Raw genomic sequence first — 23,264 nt, forward strand, 5'->3', positions numbered from 1 at the left:
ATTAGTTTGCTTTTAAACCTTGTTCATATGTGAAAAAATCCTTCAGGCCCTCAACCTTTTAGCACAAAAATCACACACACAACAAAAATCAATGCAACTTAATTGAAATGACAACCAATATTATTCAATTTGTAAGAATGAAGCTAAAATCTGTTTTCCAGTGTTTAGTGAAAATGTTCCTCCATTAACATGAATTAATCTACGCAAATATGAAAATTGGTGGGTCTTTAGTTAAAAGTTTAACATTAACATAACGGTCCATGCGTTCAGTCAACAGATCTAGCTTAAGAGCTCACCAGAAACAAAAAACACCATAGACAGGGGCACCACAACTGCACAATAAGTTCATAAAAACATGGCTTTACTCAAAATATAATTTTACATTTACCAAAGTCTGAACCAAACCCTCAGCAATTGTAATAGTTATGTGACGTTACCAATGTGTCACATCACAAGTGTAAAATCACAGGTGGATCTTAAAAAGCTATAAGGATATTAAAAAGTGTTCAAATTCTATGCAAAAATACATCTCTGATGAAGCTTCCAATAAGTGCTTCTTTAATGTATAAATCTATAGTGTCATACAAATCTTGGCTTCCAGTTTAGAGCAAAACTATATTAGTCATTTTTTAAACAGTCAAATGACAAAGCAAAGGCCAGTCAATGTAACAATATTGCATTCTAGAAAAAAATTCTTGATCCCAGTTATTCTATACACAGCATTTCTTCAGCATCTTTACTGGGTAGGACTTGTACTGGAATGTGGAAAAAAAAGTCATTTGCATCAAAAGGCCATTGCACCAAACTCATACATAAACATTTTAAATTTCAACATTTTGAACTGAAGAAAAAGTGTATTACATGAGATGTCAACTTTTTCTTTCAAATTCGTAAATGTTCCACCAACTTGCATATATCTGGTTCTCACTGGCTTGAACACAGCACAGCAGGAACCACTGGTGGGAAATGAATCACTTCCATTTCATGGTCTCCGCCCATTCCATTATTCCATCCATCCATGGTGCAAACGCATGGTCCGCAAAAAAGAGCAACCAACAACTCCACCCTGAAGAGGTCCTGGTGCAGACAGGCCTTTTGGAGAACTCTTGTGGACAGCTATCCAATAGCAGCCTCACACACACATTTCTACAATGCTCACCACACCCTTTGCAGCTAGGAGAAATTTACATTGTGCACATGTAGGATTTCTCCTTTTATAGGCAAACATTGCACTTATTGCAGCAGGATGGGAAAACAAGAATGCACATCTGACACTGTGCTTAACCTAGTAAGCTCTCGGATATCAATTTATTTTACATTTTCTCTTCTCTGCAACAAACGCCCATTGCAATTCAGCTGTTGGTTATGTTTGGATGTTAAAAAAGAATGTATATTGTAGAGGTGTTTAAAGACTGATGTCTGGCACCGCGGCTTTAAATGTTCCTGGTTAAAGTGGTCTGCTCTCTGCGTAGCTTGTCCATAGCAGTGCACGCATTATGGAAAGTATGTATATATTCTGTTTTACATATATATTGAAAAAGGTCATCTCCACTTTAATGTGGAGGCTGTGGGGCCTTTTTGGAATGATAATTACTGGTCATGTTCCATTGGCAATAGGAATAGACAGACAATGGTGATAAAAATTTTGCAGAACTCTGCCATGTGATGGCCCAAACGAGGCTTGTTTACCTATTGGCACTATCAAAGGTATAGAAGTCAGTTGGCAAAAATTTTGTTCAACTTACAAGTGTTGATGCCAGCATTCCTGTGATGAAATACATGAAAACAGCATGACATGCTGGAACAAACAGCAAACCTCTGACTGTTGCACTGGAGCTTTTAGATTGCACTTCCATGTCCCAACACGAGGGGGGTTGGGGAGGGTGTCAGCTACAGGTAGGTGTCCTGCTCCGTGCTACTAAGGCTCTGGTTGGACTCGTGGAGGGGAGAGTCTGTGAGGAGGGGCATTGGGTCACTAGGTAAGGCATAAGGATTGGGGATTTCCTTTGAAACCTTCCTATTCTTTGCACTCTTTTTCTTATTCAGTTTCTGTTTCTTGTCTTCCTTGGACTTTTTACTCTCCCTCCTGTCCTTGGACTTTTTATCCTTGTTGTCCTCAGTATTTTCAGGTTGCTCTGTGGAGGAGTTCTGCTCCAAGGGCAAATTCAGGATGATGGTAGGGGCCTGCCTCAGGTCCTGGTGACTTGGTGGCTCGGCTTCCATGATGGCCTTGGCACCGTGCATCCTGGGAGGGGACTTGTACGTCAGCTCACCGCGGGTCTCCTTCCACCGCTTTAGCTGTTTGTTGTGCTCCTTCTCAATGTCATGCTCTGATATTGGCACTTCAAGCATCTTGGATAGAAAAACAAAGTTCATTAGGAAAAGGCCTCATTTTAGAAGTATAACAGCATGTTGCTACAGACATTGACAAAATTATGTATTTATGCACAATTTCATTATAAACATAAAACTTTCTGAATTAACCATCTCCCTTTACATCTGACAGTGCAATAGATGCTACGATAGAATTAAAGATGCTGCCTTTAGACTTCAGCAAAGATCACTAAAATTCCAGTAGTGCTTTGGTCCAAAAGCAAACTTTTTCAGTTTCCTACAGCTTTTTCAGTGAAAACTGTCCTTGTGCCTCATGTATGCCAGAGGTAATTCTGTAGGAAGCTTCCTAAGGGATTTGAGCCAGCAACATGGTGATAGACAAATTGGCTGATTTAATGAGCCTGTGTCTGTATCTAAAGCTCTTCACCTGTTATTGATGCATTTTTGCTTGTTGCAGTGTGAGTTTTACACCTCTTTGGAGAAAAGTGTCAAATGAAAAAATATAAATGTAACCCATTGGCGCCGACTGTCACCTGCCCCACACGGTGTTATACCCGACAGAACCACTAGGAGGCAATATTGAAACACTATTAGAGCACAGAGTCCTCACTGAACATTTCAACCTACTCTAGCATGCTGGGAAACCAAACCAAACACTGAATTTACATAAGCAAAGGTCAGATACACTGAACAGTTACACCGAGTCCACATTATAGTATAACCCCAGTTACATCTGAGGGAGCACAGGCCCATGACCCCCAAGCAGCCAGTGCTTCCTGACATCGTGACTCCAGGCACTGCAAACCCACCAGAACAGCCGAGCTGTTTGAGCATTCACATCCTACATCCAGGGTCTGAGTGAACAGACACCCACGCACCCTGAAGGAAGGAGGCTAGGCCCTTGTTCCTGGGAGACCCCTGCAGTGTGGTCACAGAGGTAGCAATATGGGCTGGAAACGCTGACTTCCATCCTCTTACATCACTGCGGCTCAACACACAGATCTTTGAACCACAACTCGAGACACCACACAGTGCTGCCATTAATTGACCGTCTATACTACATTATCAATAACTGGTTGTCTGGGGCAGGACTCACATCCCACCCCATGAATGGGCTGCAGTGGTGCGCAGCCCATTCACGAAGCATAGGGTGTAAAGCAGGGCACACCATGGATGGAATGTCAGTCCAGTCCGTTGCAGGGAATATCAAAAATTACTATAGCTTTTTTATGAAAGGAAAAAATATCAACCAAAGTCAGCTACCTTAATTACTATATCATGTTTTCAGCAAATAAAGATGTAGGCAAATTCATGACTCAGATTTGGACCACCTTGAATCCTAATTAACAATAAAAGAATTTCCAAATACTAAGAGGTCTCAAATAATCCTTTGAACTCACAAATGTAATGCTAAAAACAACAATTTTCCTTTACTCAATATTTTTACTCAGTTCATTCTCTCAAAATGCAAGTGCAATACAGTTTCCAGTACAATCACAGGAAAAATTATTCGCATCTATCGTGTTTCAGCTCAAAGTTTATATTGCAAAACTTGTGGTGTCCACTAGATGATGCAGTTTAAGGCCAGTCAAAAAGGCAGAATTGCCTGTTGTACACATGAAGAGCCCTTCCCCAATGGGGCACACCCATGTAAAGAACCCTGCAAGTGACGCGTGTCGTACCTCCCGTACGAGGAAGCCCTCTTGCATGTACTGAGACTCCAAGGCACGCAGTCTCTCTATTGTCTCGTACTGCCCCTGGCAGTCCTTCAGCTTCTCTTGCGATCCCAGCATGCATTTCAGCAGGACCAGGCCAACTCGGAAAATGATCTTCACACCTGTGTATGTTGGGGAGAAAAATGGTGGTTAGCAGAGTAAGAAATTAAACTTCCACTATCTACTTGAAGAGGGCAGCGCTGTAGAATCTCACACAAGTGTGTGAGTCTATGCGTGTTCATTTGCATACACACGTTGTACCTTCACAAAAGAACATGTCCCAGACACGCAGAACAGACGCCCAGGGCAGGGTGCGGGAGAAGGCGCACATGAACCACTCGGTCATGTAGAGAACAGGGTTGATCTCGTGCTTGCCCAGGTGTCGGTGGGCCACGGGTGAAACACGCCTCAGCAGGGAAAACAGGATCTCTCCATCCAGCTGGATTGCCTCCTGCAGGCCCGGAGCAGAGAGACGTAGTCACACAAGCGAGTGACTAACAGAGGACTCCATTCTTACCAGACCAGGAGAAAAGGAGGAGGAGAACTGGATAGCAAAGCTACACAACTTCCATTTGTGACTCCCCCTTTCATTCCACTCCTCATTCACCACATTTTCTGGTCTCTCCAGCTCCATCATGTGATCATCATGCATATCTTTAAGCTGGTAAAAACACCACATGACAGGGGACAAAGGCCTGGATTGTCCCAGGTATGATCCATGGGTGATCATGTGACCAGGAAGGGCCTCACTCCAGCAGGAATGGCAGGGTAACATTAAGGATGAGAAGCCATACATGCAGACAGCATGTGACCCGAGACTCCAGCACATATAAAACAGACATAACCACACAGCACCCACACCCCCCAATCACTACACCAGACTGCCCAGGACAGGTAAACACCCACTGGTATTTTTCTTCTCTTCTTCACCATGGCAGTTTTTTTGTTCTCCTCTCCACAGCTATCAGCTGGATTCTCACACACACACACACACACATTTTCAGAACCGCTTGTCCCATATGGGGTCGCAGGGAACCGGAGCCAACCCGGTAACACAGGACGTAAGGCCAGAGGGGGAGGGGACACACCCAGGATGGGACGCCAGTCCGTCGCAAGGCACCCCAAGCGGGACTCAAACCCCAGACCCACCAGAGAGCAGGACTGTGGTCCAACCCACTGCGCCACCGCACCCCCGATTCTCATAACAGTTAACTATAATTGCTCCTTCTCAGTATTGTATCTCTAAGTTACTCTGTATTGCATCCTCAACTTTGTTCGGCCCTCTCCATCAGAATATATTGAATAAAACACATACGTAGATGACAAAGACAGACACTTTTTTTAAATATTTGGCAATCTCTTAAGAGTTATCTTAGTGTGCCGGCTCAGTTTTACTACACAATGCACTAAGAAAGCTGTAAGCCACCTTTATTCAATAGTAGTTTAAAAAGCTTTTTAAAACTACAGCACTGTCAGATGTTGGCTTGTGCACCTTGCACAGCAACACTCAGCAAAGAAAGATGAGAATAAGAAACAAGGCTGTGGAAAAAAGTTTCAAAAGGACAAAATCAAAAACATTGACAGGACAGGGTGTGAAAGCATCAAAATTTGAGGTTTGTGGTTGTGACAGGACAGAAGGCTGCCTGTGTCCCAAAGCAGATGCATGACATCATTCCCTTCATACGGAACAGTACACAGCAGATAAGGTTGTGGCCCTGTTGTCATGAGAACATGCAAATCCCCACTGCAACATGAAGAGTGTCATATCGTCACAAGGTGGATGGACTTGATGGTTAGTGGCCAACAGGTACCCCTCCAAGAGGCAGCGTTCTCAGAAAGGGCAAACATAAGGCCTCCTTACATTACAAACAACTGGGGCAAGACAGGTGATATCTCACTTTGTTAGTAAATCCAAAGTCACTCCTAGCAATAAGACACAGTCAATGAAAGTTTAATTTTCAGATACCTCCTGTCCTACTTATTGGACATGTTCTTCAAAAACAAGAGATAAAGCCATTTAATAACTTTCACAAAATTTGCTTTAAAAGCTTCTGTCTGCAGTATACTAATTGGCCTAGGGACCTGTGCTTCTGGGATAGGCTCTAGACCAACGCAACCCTGTTTTGGGTAAGTGACTGACAAAAGTAACAGACTGAGGGTGTGCGGTGAGTCTCACCAGGCCTGCACTATAGTATCCTGGAAGATACTTCTCGCAGATCTGAACAAGGCCCCAGAAGGCATCCTGCAGGAAGAGAGAGAAACAAGAGAGCAGGCTGAGTGTCCGTAGTACAGCAGCATCCACATTACTGATTGACAACTTTTACAGCAAAATGATGTGAGCAGCTTCTGATTAAACATGAGGCCACATTTTAGCGCTTAGCACAGGAACACGCACCTCAGCGGGCATGTGCATAAGCAGCACTGCAGCAATGGGTGCCTGGGCCTGGCAGTAGCCCTCATCCGGCCGGTACAAGGTGTAGGCCTTCAGAACACGGTACAGATCCTGTTGCCTGAGATGGATGCAGACATAAGGTCACTGTTTCAGTAAAGTAAGTGTACAGCACAAAAACCGTGGTGTGGGGATGAGGAGCTGTGGCTCACCCATGGCCCCCACGGGCCACAAACATCTCATGGAAGGGGAACTGTCGATGCAGATCTTTCTCAATTACATCCATCCATTTGGGGTCCCCAGGCTGAGCATCCAGCTCCTAGTGGACAGAAGTGATGGGGGGGGAGGTGTCAAACAGTAGATGGATAAATCCAAAAATGGCACTGCAGGACAACATCAGGCCCACACAGCAGAGAAAATGACAGAACATACAGATGATCTTTCCTTTAAAGTAAATTTGGTAAACCATAGTATTTAGCAGTGATGCACTTCAGGAATGACAAGCATGCAAAACATTTTTGCTTGGGGATTCAAATAAGTAGAAGAGGTTCACCTGAAACTTTTCCTTGTTCTGTTCTTTTTTCACTTTTGCCCCTGACAGGTAGAGCCAGGCACGGCCTCGCAGTGAGGGTGGAATCCCCTTCTGACATCGCAGCTTCACCTGAAATTGGACAAGAAACGGTCACGCACACACACACACACACACACACACACAGCTTCCTGTCTCACAGACAACTGCAGTCAGTGCAGACAACCCCTACTGCACATTCATGATCACCTAGACATCTAGTGGAGATGCACTGTTGCAACCCAAACTAAGATGGCAAGCACGACTTTCAGAACACACAAAAGAATAAGTACATGTACCGCTTGACTGCTCAGATGTCTGACCCTCGGGACTAACGTCTTGAAAATAAAACCAACTACAATCAGCCACAGGAGCCACTGTAAAACAAAGCTCAAAACCTGTTTTTTGGCTATCAGAGGGAGTTTTCTGCCACTATGAAGTGAGCAGTTCTTGGTTCTGGAATCACAGGCGATCTCAGCTAGAGAGTATCTTGAGTGAGAGTGTTCTTATGCTGACCAAAGCCATCCCCTCACAGAGACTGATGATCACAGTGACAAAGCCTGCAACAATCAAACATGTTGGCAACCACAACTGCAGAACATGACCTGTGACAAATCAGCTGACAGAAGAATGATTGAGATGCTTGGTTCTTCACTACTGAAGTTTAATATTATGATAACTACTGCACGAACAGTATTAATGTTCACTGTGGTTGAGGAGGAGGTACAAAAAGAAACAGAAGAAAAGCAAACTATGCTCTGGGTGCCTCAGGGGATCATATCAGCAAATACACCCACATATGCAGAAGAACCAGCATATCTTATTTGTGTAGCACTTGCCAAATGCTCTCCCAGCGAGGCGGACAAGGCTGATGTCATCCTTGACCCAAACCATGGTTGTTTCTACCCCCGCAAAGGCACGGGACCGATGGAATATCACTGATGACGTATTGTAATGTGTTACAGAGGCAGCTGATTAGCCTGTTATCCCCTAGCCATCTCACTCAGACAAACATCAAACTCTTGTCACAGAGGTCCACCAGGCTCCGCCTCTGCTGCTTTTAAAACTAACTTGAGTTTCATCAAGTGCTCCGAGAAACCTGGTGGGAAAGGAATTATACAAAAATAAACAGGACCTAGGAGGCAGTGGCGATAAAGCGGACTGAGCTGTAGTATTGTAATCTCAAGGTTCCACATCTGAATCCCTTCTTCACTGTACTCTTGAGCAAGGTACTTACCCCAAATTGATGCAATTAAATTTAAACTTCCAAGTAAATGGGTAAATTATTTTAAGTAGCATAGTATACAAATCTAATATTGCAAGTGACTTTGGAGAAAGGTGTTAATTAAATAAAGGTTAATAATTCAACCGAACCCCAGTTACTTCTTACTGAAGCCTCCAGGCAATACTGTTCATTCCACAGACTGACAGAGTGAGGACAGAGAACACATTGTCCACCTCTCCTTCGCAGCTTCTGATTCTGTCATCTCTAACAGGCTGCTGGGGGAGGGAGTGTTTATAAGTACTCAAGAGCTGACACGCTCCCCCCTCCCCAAAACTGAAACACCCTAGCACTTTTCTGAGAGGTTCCTCAAAGCTCTGTCCTTAGCTCATTTACGTTCTCTCTCCACAGTGGGTGGCCAACAACCTTTTCACCCACTGCAGCCTCTGCTCCATCACTGCGATGCAGGCACTCTAATATCTACACAGTTTGCAAGGGTTTTTTCCCCTTTAGCACATGGTTATTCTTTCACAACTCAGCCTTCCTACTCTTCTGAGGTGGGCTGGGGTTCTTGGGGGTTTCCCATAGAGAAGCATATCTAAAACTTTCTCAGACCAACAGAATCCATTCCTGAAAAGTACAACCCCTTACACCCCTTAGAAAAAAAAAAACAAAACCATTCCTTTTAAAAAGTACACCTTTTTCATGAGCTATCATTTAAGAATCCCACCTAAATACCATTGCAAGAAAGTTAGGAAATACCTGGATTTTTGCATGAATGGCTCCTAGCATGTAATCCGATCTGAATCATACATTTATCAGTCTTATTTAACACACACACAGACACAGACATACAAACATTTTGCATTTCTCTGTCTGTACTGAACAAATGGTTTACACACTCCATGGAAGGAGTATATTGACCCTTATGTTTAGTAATTTGCAGAACCTCAGTTACTGTAAATGACCGTGGAAAATGCTCTGTAGCTGCTGATCACTCCTGTGTAGTGGTTAGGAGGCACTTTGGGTCATTCCTCTATACATAAAGTGAAACAGTTTTGTATATTTTTGGGACATCAGGTTTGAACGACCTGCTTCAGATCACAATGCAGCATTTCAATGGGACTGAGGTCAGGACTGACTTGGCTATTCTAAAACACCTGATTTTTTCAGTTTGAGGCACTCTGATTATTTACTCCAGTGTTTTGGATCAGTCATGTTGACATAACGTCTGAGTTTTTACATTTATTTATTTAGCAGACGCTTTCTCCAAAGCGACTTCCAACAGATACTATGGATTATCATCAGCCGACACACCTTATTCACCACAGTGACTTACACTGTTAGATACACTACTTACAATGGGTCACTCATCCGTACATCAGTGGAACACACACACTCTCTGTGTCACTCACACACTATGGGTGAACCTGAACAGCATGTCTTTGGGCTGTGGGAGAAAAACAGAGCACCAGGAGGAAACCCACGGAGACACGGGAAGAACATGCAAACTCCACAAAGACTGAGCAGGGATCGAACCCACGTCCTCTCACACCACCCAGGCACTGTGAGACAGCAGTGCTACATGCTGTGCCACCCTGCATTTTTTCCAACTACACCTCCAAAATTGACAGTCATTATCAGAAATAAGGAGCAAACAATGGCTGCTGTCATGGTACAATGATGGTGCGAATGCATTAGACAGTAAATGCGAAGAAACACACAGAAGAGGCCTTGCTGTTCACAGTATTCATTTCTTCACCCACTTACAAGACTGAAACCAATTTTTCAGAATTAATTCATTTTCACATACTTGTTAAAAATTTCAACATCATGACCAAATATCACCCTTTTGGGTCTCTCAGTCCAGGTTGCACTTTTAAGGGCCCTTCAGTTACTCTGTGGCTCTCTAATAGCTGCATGCTACCTGCATCAGTGTAATAGTTCAAGCTTACCACGCCTGTAACCACAAGGCCTCTCACAGATCTACACAGCCTAGTAACACCTCACCCTTCTGACATCCTCCCCTCTTCATCCCTTCATAAAACTATGCCAACAGCAACACCAGCAACACTATTTCTTGCCCTGATGTGGGGAAGACTACAATCTACTGGGTCAAAACCAACAAAAAATCCAACTTGCATTATCTCTACTCTTTTAAGACAGCAGTGAGAGGAACCCAACTCTTTCAGGGTGTGCTAGTTTCCCCAGTGAGCTCATCATTTTACTTAAAGCAATTAAGTAAATTGCCATTTTGGCATAAATTGATTGTCAACCGAAAGAAATCAAACTTGTCGATACAGTAACCCTGAAGAAGGGATGATCCTCAGCTTGTATGAGGCTCATGGGTCCAATTGACAAAATGAGTGAGAACATTTCACCTTTATACAGGTGGCTACTTTCATGAAGCGAGTGCCTCGGGGAACAGGAACCTTGGGGTCCTTATGTACTAACACTGTGCAAAACCCAGGACCAACACTACATACTAACTGTAATCCTCTGCATTTGCAGAATGAGCGATGATTTAAACACAAAGTAGTACAAAAACCTTTACCCTTATAAATGAAAATATAATCCTAGTATTTCCAGTTTATATTGCAGTGATTTGGGCAGCATGGGAATTAGAGCTACAAACTTCCCACTCAAAGCACCTGGTTCCAAATTTAGCTCCTATTGTAGTATCCTTCATCAAGGCACTTGCCTTGAACAAATACAGTAAAAAATGCATAGCTCTTTAGATATATAAATAAGTAGTTTAGTGTAAAAGCATAAGTAGTGGAAGTTGCTTTGGTGTAAAGCATTAGATTGATGAGCAACAAAAAAATGTAATAACTGGATTAGTTTTTCTCTAGCCTGCACAGTGGTAACCTGTATTTCTCCACTGACTGTACTTCTCCCATACATAATCGTTTTGCTTTCATGCATTTTTCCATTAATTATTAAACAGCTTTAACATTCAGCCAAAATACAAGTTTTACCTGCTAAAAAGGCAGTTCAAGCTTCTTGCCTGACTTAAAATAAAAAATAAAAAAAAAAGTCTTTCCTAGGGATTTTAACTGACAAGCATGGGAAGACTAAAGTAAAACCACCTCCAGCTGCAAATCCAACTTTCAGCACTGTGAATCTATCATGTGTTGTGGTTGTCATAGTGCAGCAGAGGCTGTGGTGCTCTGACTACGGGCAAGCCCAGACAGCGCATACAGCAATTGCAGGACACGGCAAACTAGGCTGGGCAAGTTGATGCCGCAACGGAGGTGGCTTGCCGAGCACCAGAAATAAATCCTCCGGGAATTCCGGCATACTATCAGGAAGTGCTGGCTGGTCTAAAAAATATTAAAATTTACACCAATTTTCCATGAGAAAAGGGAAAATAAAAAACCTAAACCAAAAACAAGCAAGATGGCAAACTATCAACAAGTCAAAAAAGGAAAATACTGAGGATAAGAATGCAGAAACAAAATGCTGGCTGTGGTAGGGGAACCTACCTTTTTGTGTTTCCTGAGCATCCACTTGTCCCAATTTTTTAGCATGTCCAGCCATTTTAGCTCCCTCTGCCGGAGCACCTCTGGGGGGATCTCTTGTTCCCTTTCAGGGGAGGGGGGAAAGAGAACGTTAAACCTCAATAGAAACTAAACACAAAAAAACCTAAAAACATACTGCATTTAACAAATTTTCATTTTCAGAGTCAATCTTATGCACACTCCTCAGGACTCAGACCAGTAACCTGTTTAGTTTCCACCAAGCACCGCAGCCCTCCAGTTACGGTGCTGGGACAAGGAGCCGAAAGGAAAGGTCAAAAGAGGAAGGACCAGCCCCCACAAAGAATGTCATACTTCAACTTGGAAAAACATGACGCGCTTCCTTCCCTGCCAGTCAGGCTTCTGGTTCACTGCTGTATTGCAGAGACGGCCACTGAAGATGAAGCACCTTCATTTCAGCATTCTTATTATTATTGCTGTTGTTAGCAGCCCTGTGGTTAAAATGCCTTGTACTTCCAATATATTTGGTATAGTTCCCTAACTATTAAGCCATTTGTTGCCCCTTTTAATTAATCTATATTACTAAAACTCAAAACACATTGCTTCTTGGTTTTGTTTTGGATGGGGTGGCACAAACTTCCTTCGCTACTCAGAATTGCTGAATACCTCCCACCACTGAAAAAGGGTATCAAAACCAGTTTCTTTCAGAGCCATCTCTCTCCAGATCTCCTGAAAACTCTATAAACAGGTTCAGCACCATCTCTTATGATTATCTATGTATTTGCAATTTCAATGTCACTTCCATAGGCAGCTACCTGAGCAATGTGAACTAACAATGTGGTGGCATCAGACGGACAAGCTGTGCTGTGATAATCCTGTATTTGTACCGAAAGCTCTTCAGCTGTCACTAAATGACCTTTTGTTTAGTCACATACTTAGTTATACATCACTTTGGAGAAATATCTTAAAGGAAAAAATGCAAATATATTGAAATGGGGAGAAATTATTGTTTTTTCAGGTTTAGTCTTAGCCAAATACTCAGTTGTCTCCCTCGAGTGACACCCATGCAAACTGGGAGTGAATGTGTGTCCTGCTTTTTTCTTTTTTTTTTTTTTAAACCTTACAGGCTGCAGACATCATGGGCTGAAGTGACACTCAAGGATAACAGCACCATTTTCCCGATTCCACACAGCCCTGTAGGTATTCATTTGACCTATGGGTCACAATGTCCATCAAGGGCAAGAGAAACTCAGTCATCTTTTGAACCCAAGGGAATGAAAGTAAAGACTCAAATCAAATTTACCAGCGAAGCACTAGAAAAAAATCCATCTAAAAAAAATAAACTGACAATTTTAACAATTGTAAAAATGCTACTATTGATACTAATACTACAAATATTGTATAGGAGTTAGGGCTGCTGAATTGCAGGTCTTGGATTCAGAATGTCACTCTTGCCAAGTTCCCTTGAGCAAAGTATTTACTATGAACTGATAGAGTTTAAAAAAATCCCAGTTGTATATATTAGTAAATCAATGTAAGTAGCCAAGTGTAGAGACCAATCATCATGAGTCACTTTGGAGAAAAGTGAACCAGCTAAATAGAAAACAAGAAAAATTGATTGTGCAATACTGAATTAACCAAAAGGACACTACAAAACAATGCAATTTAAAATCATCTCACTGTTCCACAAAAGAATTGGTGCCTTTGTTCACTTAGAGTGAGAGCCTCTAGCTGGTGAGTAAAAACCCCAACAGGTAGGAGGGGCTTATTTGTAAGGGGTCTTTTCTCCCCTGCTGGCTGCTAGAAGCTGATGGGTCACAGAAAGCATTGTTTTGAAAAGGAATCCAAAAAGGAGTAGCACTCAACACCTTTCTCACACAAAAACCACCACCACACTCCTGTTTCTCAGTACTGCAACACTTTTTTGCAAAGAGGTGTTAACACAAAGACACACAGGAATCCCAGAACAACTGTGGCCACATGCAAAGTGGAGGGGGTGTTGCTGGCACTTCTTCTTAGCCTGGTATTTTCATTTGCATCCACATTTCCATGTTTATCTCAGGAGATCCTGATCCACTGCATCAACTCACCACACCCCCTTTGCAGGGCATTTCTCAGGACAAGCAGATCTTTATCTCATAGAAACTAGTGTCTGCACAACACTGTATTCACAGAAACTGACAGGGAATAGCTGGCATAGCAGAGCAGTGTGAAGTGACGTCACCCTGCAATGGAAAGACTAGTAGTGACTGCAGGCCAACCGGAAGGAGGAGGGCATACGGCAGTTGGTTGACTTCTACTTGCAGCACACAATTCGTTTCACTGGAGAGTAATAAGACACACGTGAACATGCTATTACTTTATTAAATTTCAACTACAGGGGGTAAAAACTAAACTCATCACTTTAAAAAGATGAACAAAAGACAATGAATACTGCAGAGAGAATGTATGTTTGCATGGCATGTTTGTTCAATTAGACATACTGATGACTGAAAAATTACTTAATCTGGAGTAATTGGGCCAGTGGGTGGCACAAAGCTGTCACTTTCCAATCAAAGATGCAGGGTTTGTTTCCTTGCTCATGCTGTAATGCCCCTGATTAATACATTTACCTTTAACTGATACAGTAAAAATTACCCAAGTAATTTAGTATTTTATAATTAATTAATAATATAAGTAATTTAGTATTTTAGTAATTAGTAATTTATTACTATCGTCATAAATGGCTAAATCCTTTTAAGTATATAACAGCAATTATCTGATTAACACAAGCCACATATTTTCTACAAACTTTTCAACTTATGCAGAAACACTAAAAACCATTTTCATTTTATATATATATATATATATATATATATATATATATATATATCTTACCTAGTTTCCTCAACCACACCATGCCATGAAAATAGAAGATTAAGTGCTCACTGGGAACGGTACGAAACTGGCAATTTCTGGTCATAGATCCACAAATGAGGGTAGTCTTGCAAGAAGAAAAAGAGGAACTGTCCACTGAAGGCAGACCGGCAGGGGTTTAATATACACATTTTGGGAGGTTGCTCAGATACAAAAGCTGGTAATATCAACAGAAAGGTGCACATTACCCTGGAAAGTCATCACTTGGTCACACAATTGCAGTTATGTTCAGTCGTGAACAGGACACGGTGATGGCCTAACCAGTCAATATCCCATTGCTGGACAAATGTGTGAATAAATCTTTGCTCTGGACTCCAGTGGAATCTGACATTACTCAGTGCAGATTACACTGTCATTCATTACCAATTGCAATCAATTAAACATGATGAAGTGACACACTAGAAAGGCAACAGAGTCCTGCTGTTCATATGAAGTGACATCTAGGAAAGCACAGCTCAAATCCCACACCCCCAATTGACATATTTAATTCTTTTAAATACTTATTTGTATTTTTATGCAGGACATCCTCTTGATTTTGTTGTAAATTAAGAACCTTGTTTAAAGCTATAACAGGAATTCCTGTGACAGAGTTGACCTAGTTAACTTTCTGGTCACAGGTCTTTGCTTAACCCACATGCTACCTTCTGGGCACCAGAAGTAGCCAGAAATTCTACCATGCCCCAATTACTATCGTCATCTATCAATGTACTAATCAATCAATCAATCACTTATCCGATGCAGGGTCTTGGTGGTCCAGAGCCTATCCCAGAAGCATGAGGTGCAAGGCTTCCAGGTATACCCTGGAAGGCTGGCAGGGCAACACACGGTTACTGGACCATGGGCCGGGGGTAGTAGAGCACCAGAAGGAAAACTATGCAAACAGTGGGAGAATACAAACTCCACAGAGCCAGATTCTAACCCATGTCTCACAGCTGCATCACTGTATTGTCCTATATGGGCAAAAACTTCACCATTGATACATATATAATACCTCGGTCTTACTAGGAACACCTGATTCTGTGATGAAACTATAGACAAAACATTTTGAAACATGGGATTACCTCCGTTGACAACATTAAGCCGAAATTGTACACTGTCTCCAGATTTTACTGTCAGCCACATTTACAGGACAATTGTTCTAGGGTGTTTCGTTTTGGCCAGAGGCTTTGCGAGGGAATCTGGAGTTTCACTTCCATTCCAGGCACAGCTCTCCCCACTGTCTGCCTCAACAGCTACCTTAGAAAATAAGTCTGGCTTCACTGCTCACCAACCAGCATAAACACACAATGGAACTGAAAGTCTAACAGATGCATGTCAGAAGTGCAGCCCTTACTAATGTAAAGCATTCAGGTCTGTGGTGCGAGTACTTAATGGTTGTAACCTTTAATACAGTCTAGAGCACAGCCAGCAGGGCACTGGGTGTGAGGGGCAGGTGAAGTGGGGCGGAACATATAACTCAAGAGTCTGTATGTACAGATATGCCCCTCCCAAAAGTCCTTCTACAGTTGTTGAAGCTACACCGCAAAATATCACAAACAACAAGTGGAAGCTCTTCACAGCATGTTCTTCATATTTATTTTGAGAGGCAAAGGCCTTGCTTACAAAAATAAAAAAAAAGAAGTACGCAGGCCTTTGAAGACTGCCGGCTTCACTTGATCTTAAACAAGAAGAGAAAATGCAGATCGCCGCACAAAAGCTTTGATAAAGCATACGAGCTTCCATTCGTAGCTCTCCCCTGAACCGGCCATTACCACAGGCCTCTAATTAAGGCTGACTGGATGTGTATTCAAGGGGGAGCAGCTGAGAATAACAACCCCTGTCTTCTCCCCATCAGAGGAGCAGGAAACCAACAGCGAGAACCCTGAGAAGATAAATACCGCGCCGAGTCCTTCTGCATTCATCACACAATCCACATTAGAGTACGGAGCACAGACAGCCCAGAAAAGAAAGACAGGAGAAATGTGCACAGCTTTTCAACATCCACTACAGAATGAGGAAAACAAGGCAGGGTCTTTTCACATCAGACCAAATGCTCCGTATAATGAAACTCTCTTTTTTGGATCAGGCGTAAGTTGATTACTGCAGTTCCCGCTACAACTGCAGCACCATGCCATTACTCCTCCCCCTTGCATGTAAGGCACTCGAAACCAGTGAAACACAACAGGCCTCAACCTTCAGCACAAGGCCAGATCAAAACCACGGAAAACAGGAAGTGCCAGGATCTTGGCAGTGCCTTTGCTATGGCCCTCCCTGACAGCTTTGTATGCACGGTGAAGCGGAAAAGCTGCAGTGACACAGGGCTGGTGAGGAGAGGTGGTGTTAGGTGACCTGGCAGTCAGGCAGGACTGCCAATAGGTTCTTACATGAAATACCAAGTTAAATGCAGCAGAGTTCAGTATGACGAGAGCAGTAAAGACTCTCCCCGTGTCACAACATATACTGCTCTCCAAGCTACGTGTCCCACTTGGGTGTTCAGAAGCCAAAATTCTCTCTCCCCATTAATACAGAAAGAGATTCATTTAAGCTGTGTCAGTCCACTTTTCTGGGTTGTGAAAAAATGACCTTGTCCTCACTTTGATTTGATGGCCCTTCACCCCCCTTCCTGTGTCTTGCTGTGCTTCCTGATTCATCACATTAGGACAGCTTTGACAGCTCCCCACTACCCAAGACTGTTGGCATACAAACCCCCAACTGCTTCACTATGCCCTGCAATTACAAAGGAAAGATGAAGAAGTCTATCACGCTGAGATTACAAAAAGTGATAGCTGCGCTGGAACCAGAGAAAGTGGATATGCCTGCAAATGCTAGCTGCATCAAACAAGTTAGTTTGAAATAGCATCAACACATATTTAGTTTTAGCTCTTTTCATCCAACAAGTCCAGTCACAAACCACTGACAAATGTGTTAACTAAAGGTACGGGAAGGTAAAGTCACCAAGAATACATTTTTCAATATCTGAAGAGGAACTTGGAACTTGAAAGGAACTTTTTGAAAATTCACAAATTTTTTTCCCCACTTTCAACAGCTCCTGATGTAAGGTGCACATTCACAGCAAGAGACACAGACTTCTAAGAGTTCAAGAAATGAAGCTGCAATAGCCTGAGAACTGAGCAAATTTGCCATTTGCAGTATACCGCCAAGGTAATGAAAAACTCAATATACATCAAAGACTGAAGGGCTGCACGGAAGAATGGAAGAACATAGCTTGTGGAAACAACCACAGAACCTTTGAAATAGCTTCCAAAAAAATTAGGATGAGATACATTCTGTTGGGCAACTGATGAGAAATCCTCCAAACAGTGACATCACTGGCCACAAAAGCTTGACTGAGCACGTAGAAGATATAAAGTAACAGGCAAGGGATGCTGGAGAGGAGAAACCAGGAAATCTTGGACATAATAATCATAATGATGTCACATTCCGATACACTTCCATCACTTCAGTTCGAGGCTTGACTTGTTGCCAAGGAGATGTGACCAACAATATCACAGAGTTTGCAAGATTTCAGGGTCTAAACCAGGCTGATGCTATCATCTTCTCACACGTCAACAGGGCACTGTTTTCTCATGTACTTGATCGTGACATAATCTGGTAGTGGGTACATTAAAAATAAAATTAACATTTCATGCAAATGGTAACCACAGAGTCTCAGCAGAGGACTGCTATTCAGCACAATAAGTACTTACCACATGTAACTAGGATGGTTACAACATAGATGCTGCATAACTGTAGTGAGCAATTTAGATATTAAACTGCATTATTGACAATGAGAACTGGAGGTGAAACATGATGAACTATAATCATCAAAGCAGTCAGCTGGCCACAGCATTACAGCTCTCAAATGCAGAACTCCCTGAAACCCATATTGGAATAGACTTTTCAAAATCTTCATTATGCTACTACAGTCTGGAACTTGTTTTCAATGCCTTTTTTGAGTTGCCCTTATCCAAAGAAAGTTACATAACTAATAGCTTAACCCATATGAACAGGTAAGAATTTGAGGTTTAGTACCTCACAGTAAGTACTCCATTTTCTTGTACCTACATTTTACCGGTCATAAATTAGTGGGACTCTGGGAAATTTTCCTGTAAGCTCCAACAACCAGGATATTAGTGCATATGAAGCTAGTTTACATGCTGGATGCTACACTTTCAGTGCCGAGTCAAAAAGCAACATTAAGCAAAAAGAGCTACAGTAAAGGAAATAAGGCTGCTGAACTCCACTGTTGGCCAAGTGCAGACAATCAGCATGGATCCTGATATCTCATAGAAAGTACTGACTGCATAAAGCAAAATTCCACAAAAAAAGGCACTAATGTGTTAGAGGTGGTGGAAATGTAAAATTAGGCATGTATTTAACGCAGGCAAGGCTTTTGCTGCAGGAGAAATACACTCAAAAGGATACTACTGCCTTGTGACTCAGGAGGAAAAGTGCAAACCAAACACATACAGGGTGTCTAAAAAAAAAAAAAAAAAAAAGTAGAAACATCAATGTACCAAAACAGGGCTCTTTGCGTAATTCTACTTTTTCCCTTCCTTTTAGTTTTTCACAATGACCAACTGGGAAAATTAAAAGTTTTTTTTTTTTTAAAAAAAAAAAAAAAAAAAAAGCAGCCTTCCAACAATTGCAGTCCAACATGTGAAACGTGAGAATATCTTTCCAACGCTATAACTCCACTGCTTTGCACTTCCAGAAAGAGCTGCTTAACTTATCCAAATACCAGGGCCTGTAACTGAGACCTCTACATCATCAGTGACTCTGCCACAAGCACTGAAAACTTAAGAATAGTGGGTGCGGAGGAAACAGGCGAATAAACGGAGGAACAGAAGAGGTGTGGCAGGGACTCCATATGCAACGAGTATCAGCAAATAGAACCTGTGTCTCCTAAAAGTAAGGCCATTGTACAATCTCCTGTTGCAACATGAAGACTGACTCCTCTGCTGGCTGGTTTAACCAGACAAACCAAATTCGTCTGTTTAAACATTTACCTTTAACCAGAGCGTACATAGACAAGCATTTCTATGTGCGGCAGCCATTGCAGATTAAAGCCAAACAACTTGCAAAAGGGGCATATCGGTGTTGGTTTTTCACTGTTTAACTGCAACAGTCTCAGTAATTAAATTTTTTTAAATACCAGTGTCATATCTGGTCCTGAAGATAAACCGATCCTGTGGGTGTACACAAAGCCTGATGAGCGGTTTTGAGATATACATTAAACAGAAAAGTAATTTCAAAATCAGTCACTCATCTGTTGGATGATGACACTGAAGAGTCACATTTACATTTTTTAATGTAGCACAGGCTTTTTTCCAAATGTCAGAGAAAAATGCAATGAATGCATTACACTTGAACAGCCACAGCTTGCATTTAAATTAATTCAGTACACTTTTTGGGAAAGTGATATAAAACTGAGAAAACAAAAGCAGATCAACAATAAAGAGCTTTAGACACAGAAATAGGATTATCAACAAACGGCTTACCTGTCTGATACCACTGTGTTGCTGGGTCACATCCTTCAAGTAGCTGCCAAATTAAGTGACATTCAAATAGCAAAAACATAGACAACCATAGCAGGTGGTGTTGGAATTCTTTATTTAGCTGTTAGAAAATCAGAACAGAAGTGGGTCTGAAAGAGATGGGTTTGAGACCCTTCCTTAATGCAGTAAGGGAGGTTCCCTTGACTACAGCCAAAAATCAACTGAAGCTAGTGACAGAAGATACGTTATGGAAAGTTTAACAACCCTGTCAATCAGCTGCAACTCTAATCTCAGCCAAATCTTCAGCACATTTAACAGCTCAAGACCTATTCACGTTACCTTATCTGAGAAGGCAGCTGCAGAGCAGAACCTCGGGTATCACCAAACCATGAGAGCATTGCCACACCTCCATGCGTGCCCCAGTCAGCAGTTCCAAAATGACCCATCGTACACCGCATCTTGCAAAATCAAAGTTTGTATTTCCCCTGAAAGCTGCAGCTGGAGTAACAGATGAGATGGGGTGGAAAAAGCATCCTAGACCAGGAGGATATGAGAGAAGGAGGAGCCCAAACCTTGGATGGCAATGTGAGGTAAAGCAAGGGCATATTCAGAGATCCATGAATAAAACAATTGTTCCTCGGTGCCTTTAGTCCTTCAGATGCTGTACACAAATTATATTTTAAATCACTTCTGTCTGTTTTTGCCACATTATGTGTGTCCCCTTCCCCTCCGGCCTTATGCCCTGTGTTACCGGGTAGGCTCCGGTTCCCCGTGACCCCGTATGGGACAAGCGGTTCTGAAAATGTGTGTGTGTGTGTGTGTGTGTCTCACAAATTACTTTCCAGTAGTTTCACTCCATTTCCTACGGGTAAAGAGACAGGCAACTATCGGATTTTATCTGATGCTTTCCCAACTTCAATTTTCCGATGCAGACCTCAAAGAGCACTTAGGGACAGTGCATATTTAAAGTGTATTATATAAAATAAGATCTCGCTTAGAAACGGACAACCAGAGCTCGTCCTTCCTCTGGACCGAGCTAGGGAGGTGTGCAGGGTGAGGGGCAACGCAGCACAAGACAGATATGAGCCAACAACAAAGGGAGGGAAGAGGAGGAAATCAGATGGGCCATTTTGGCTGCGCCCCACGAGGATTCCCTTTCTCTCGCTCTCCTCGCACCACTGCCAGCGCACACAAGCAAACCGTTTACACACACGTGTCACAAGACCGCACGCACAACACGATAAGCGTGAGGGGGAGGAAAAAAACCATGAATTGGTCTATGAGGACAACTTGGTTATGTGACTGAAGACCTCTAACTCCGCATTTTCTCCATACACCATGTGATGAGATTAGCACATTTACCCTGCTGGAGCCTGGCAGACGTAGTAAACACCTCATGGGGAACACACCCATCTTCCTCCCTACAAAGAGGTGAAACATTACCAAAGGGACTCTTCAGCCAGCTGCTGCGAGGGCTCACCGGGGAGGCCGCACCGTGACCGTACGCTGCGAGGAACAAAACTCTGAGTTTTGAACTATGAATAAACGTGCACCTTACGGACGGAATCTGCGTGAAGATGGATTTAAATAAGTTTGGCCGCACCGGTGAGACTATTAGTTCTAAGTGAGCGTGAAGACATCCAGGGAGCGTTGATGTAATGAACTCTGTATTTTTCTCTGAAGTGTAGAGAGAAAAGTATCTGATACATTAATGTCAATGTCTTTTAAGTGAGTGCTTCATAGTGCAGGTAGGAACCTGGACTGACAGTGAATGAGAGATATTCCAGTGTCCAGCTCAGAGGGTTAGCTCTGTCTCTCACAAAACACACAATTTGAGGTAAAAAATGAACAAGAAACACACAGAGAATACACACGCGACAAGCTGAGGCAAATTAACCATCATTGACACACACAATCTAAAAATGAATGGGAAGTAAAAGTGACAATATCAGTGTCACGAACGAAGGCGCGCGCGCGCACACACACACACACACACGTGACACACACACAACTGAAGTACAGAGGCGCGCGCGCCCACAACCCACACTGAAGTAAATATGATTCTGAGGTAAATCTTTTGCTCTGCTAAGCCTAGGGCAGCATGAAAACCCAGACTGACGAAGTGTTAAAAGCTCGCTTTTCGCCACAAGTTTTCTCGGTGAGAAACGACCATGTTACGTAGCACCGGGATGAAAAGTGGGCTCGAATCGAATGGGGCACCTTCGACAACGTCGTCGTTTTCCCACCTCGACTCGAGCGCTTTCAACTCGGCTGGTTAAGTTCGCGCAGTGAAACAAGCGTATTGGAGCAGAATGAGATTTTTAGGTTATTAAATAGAATACATGTGCAACTGGGCGGGAGAGAAGAGCCGTACCCGTCGGCGCTCTGCTGGGATCCGCCGATGAAGCCGTACTTGTCGGCGGTACCGAAGCCGTTACTCTCCGAGTCGGAGCCGAAGGAGCTCTCGCCATCCGCCAGGCTCTGACTCTCGCTGTTACCCCGCAGGCTGCCCGAGCCCCGCTCCATGTCCGCCATGGCTGAACTCCGGCCGCCGCTCTCGAAGTCAGAGAGCCAGAGGCCCGCTCAGCGGCGCTCCATGTCCGCCGGTGCGTCCGGGGCAGCTAGCGGCGCTCTGCTCTACCATCCACACAGCGCTTCGCCCCAGATGAGCAGTGGTGTGTCGGCGGAACGCGGCGCGCAAACGAACTAGACACCGAGATGGAAAAACAAGCCGAGTTCGAACTGGACAAAAGCGCCGAACTCCGCAGCGACACCAACTTCTCCGCCGGGCTTTGGCGGCCACGCGGGGAGTGGATGCCAAACGACAAAAAAGAAAAAAAAAAAAAAAAAAAAAAAAAAAACACCGTTGGAACGCTAAACAAACCGGGCTTTTAAACACAGCTTCTGCGCCCGAAGCCTGTACCAGCTCTCCGTCTTCTACATGGCCGAGCTGCTCCGCCCGGCTCCTCCTTACTTCTCTCTGCGATCCAGCTCCGGTTTTTCCTGCCGCTCCGGATTCCGTTTCCTCCAGCAAACAGCCGGCGCCGCTCCTCCTCCTGGCCGTCGGGCGCGTGAATGCGCGCGCCTTTCCGAGATCCTTAGCCTTGCCTTCTGCTCCTTCACGTGCCCCCGCCGCCCCGTTCCTTTGTGTCGTGACGTCACTC

General features: G+C 43.3%; 1 protein-coding gene across 2 annotated transcripts; it reads right to left on the reverse strand.

Annotated features, from left to right (window-relative positions):
- Positions 1-226: 226 nt before the first annotated feature.
- On the reverse strand, positions 227-23,212 carry LOC108921953 (TBC1 domain family member 10A-like). Of its 2 annotated transcripts, none has more exons than XM_018731744.2 (9): positions 22,475-23,212; positions 11,714-11,813; positions 6,992-7,099; positions 6,651-6,757; positions 6,445-6,559; positions 6,226-6,291; positions 4,311-4,500; positions 4,017-4,171; positions 227-2,352 (listed from the first exon to the last, which is right to left on the reverse strand). In XM_018731744.2, exons 1-9 carry the CDS (start codon positions 22,633-22,635, stop codon positions 1,891-1,893), a joined length of 1,464 nt encoding a protein of 487 aa, XP_018587260.2. In that variant the 5' UTR covers positions 22,636-23,212; the 3' UTR covers positions 227-1,890. The 2 variants fall into 2 exon arrangements, with proteins under 2 accessions (XP_018587260.2, XP_018587261.2); XM_018731745.2 differs by lacking the exon at positions 22,475-23,212 and adding an exon at positions 20,440-21,134.
- Between the last annotated feature and the right edge of the window lie 52 nt (positions 23,213-23,264).

Source organism: Scleropages formosus, chromosome 17 (assembly GCF_900964775.1).
Source record: "Scleropages formosus chromosome 17, fSclFor1.1, whole genome shotgun sequence".
NCBI lineage: Eukaryota > Metazoa > Chordata > Actinopteri > Osteoglossiformes > Osteoglossidae > Scleropages > Scleropages formosus.

What these genes read in the sequence shown, in the direction of transcription:
- LOC108921953 (XM_018731744.2), bottom strand. Translation starts at nt 22,635, where the DNA reads ATGGCGGACATGGAGCGGGGCTCGGGCAGCCTGCGGGGTAACAGCGAG. An exon ending in TGCTCAGGAAACACAAAAAG is followed by an intron (nt 7,100 to 11,713) that starts GTAGGTTCCCCT and finishes GTCCAATTTCAG; the next exon opens with GTGAAGCTGCGATGTCAGAA. An exon ending in GATACTATAGTGCAGGCCTG is followed by an intron (nt 4,501 to 6,225) that starts GTGAGACTCACC and finishes CCGGGCCTGCAG; the next exon opens with GAGGCAATCCAGCTGGATGG.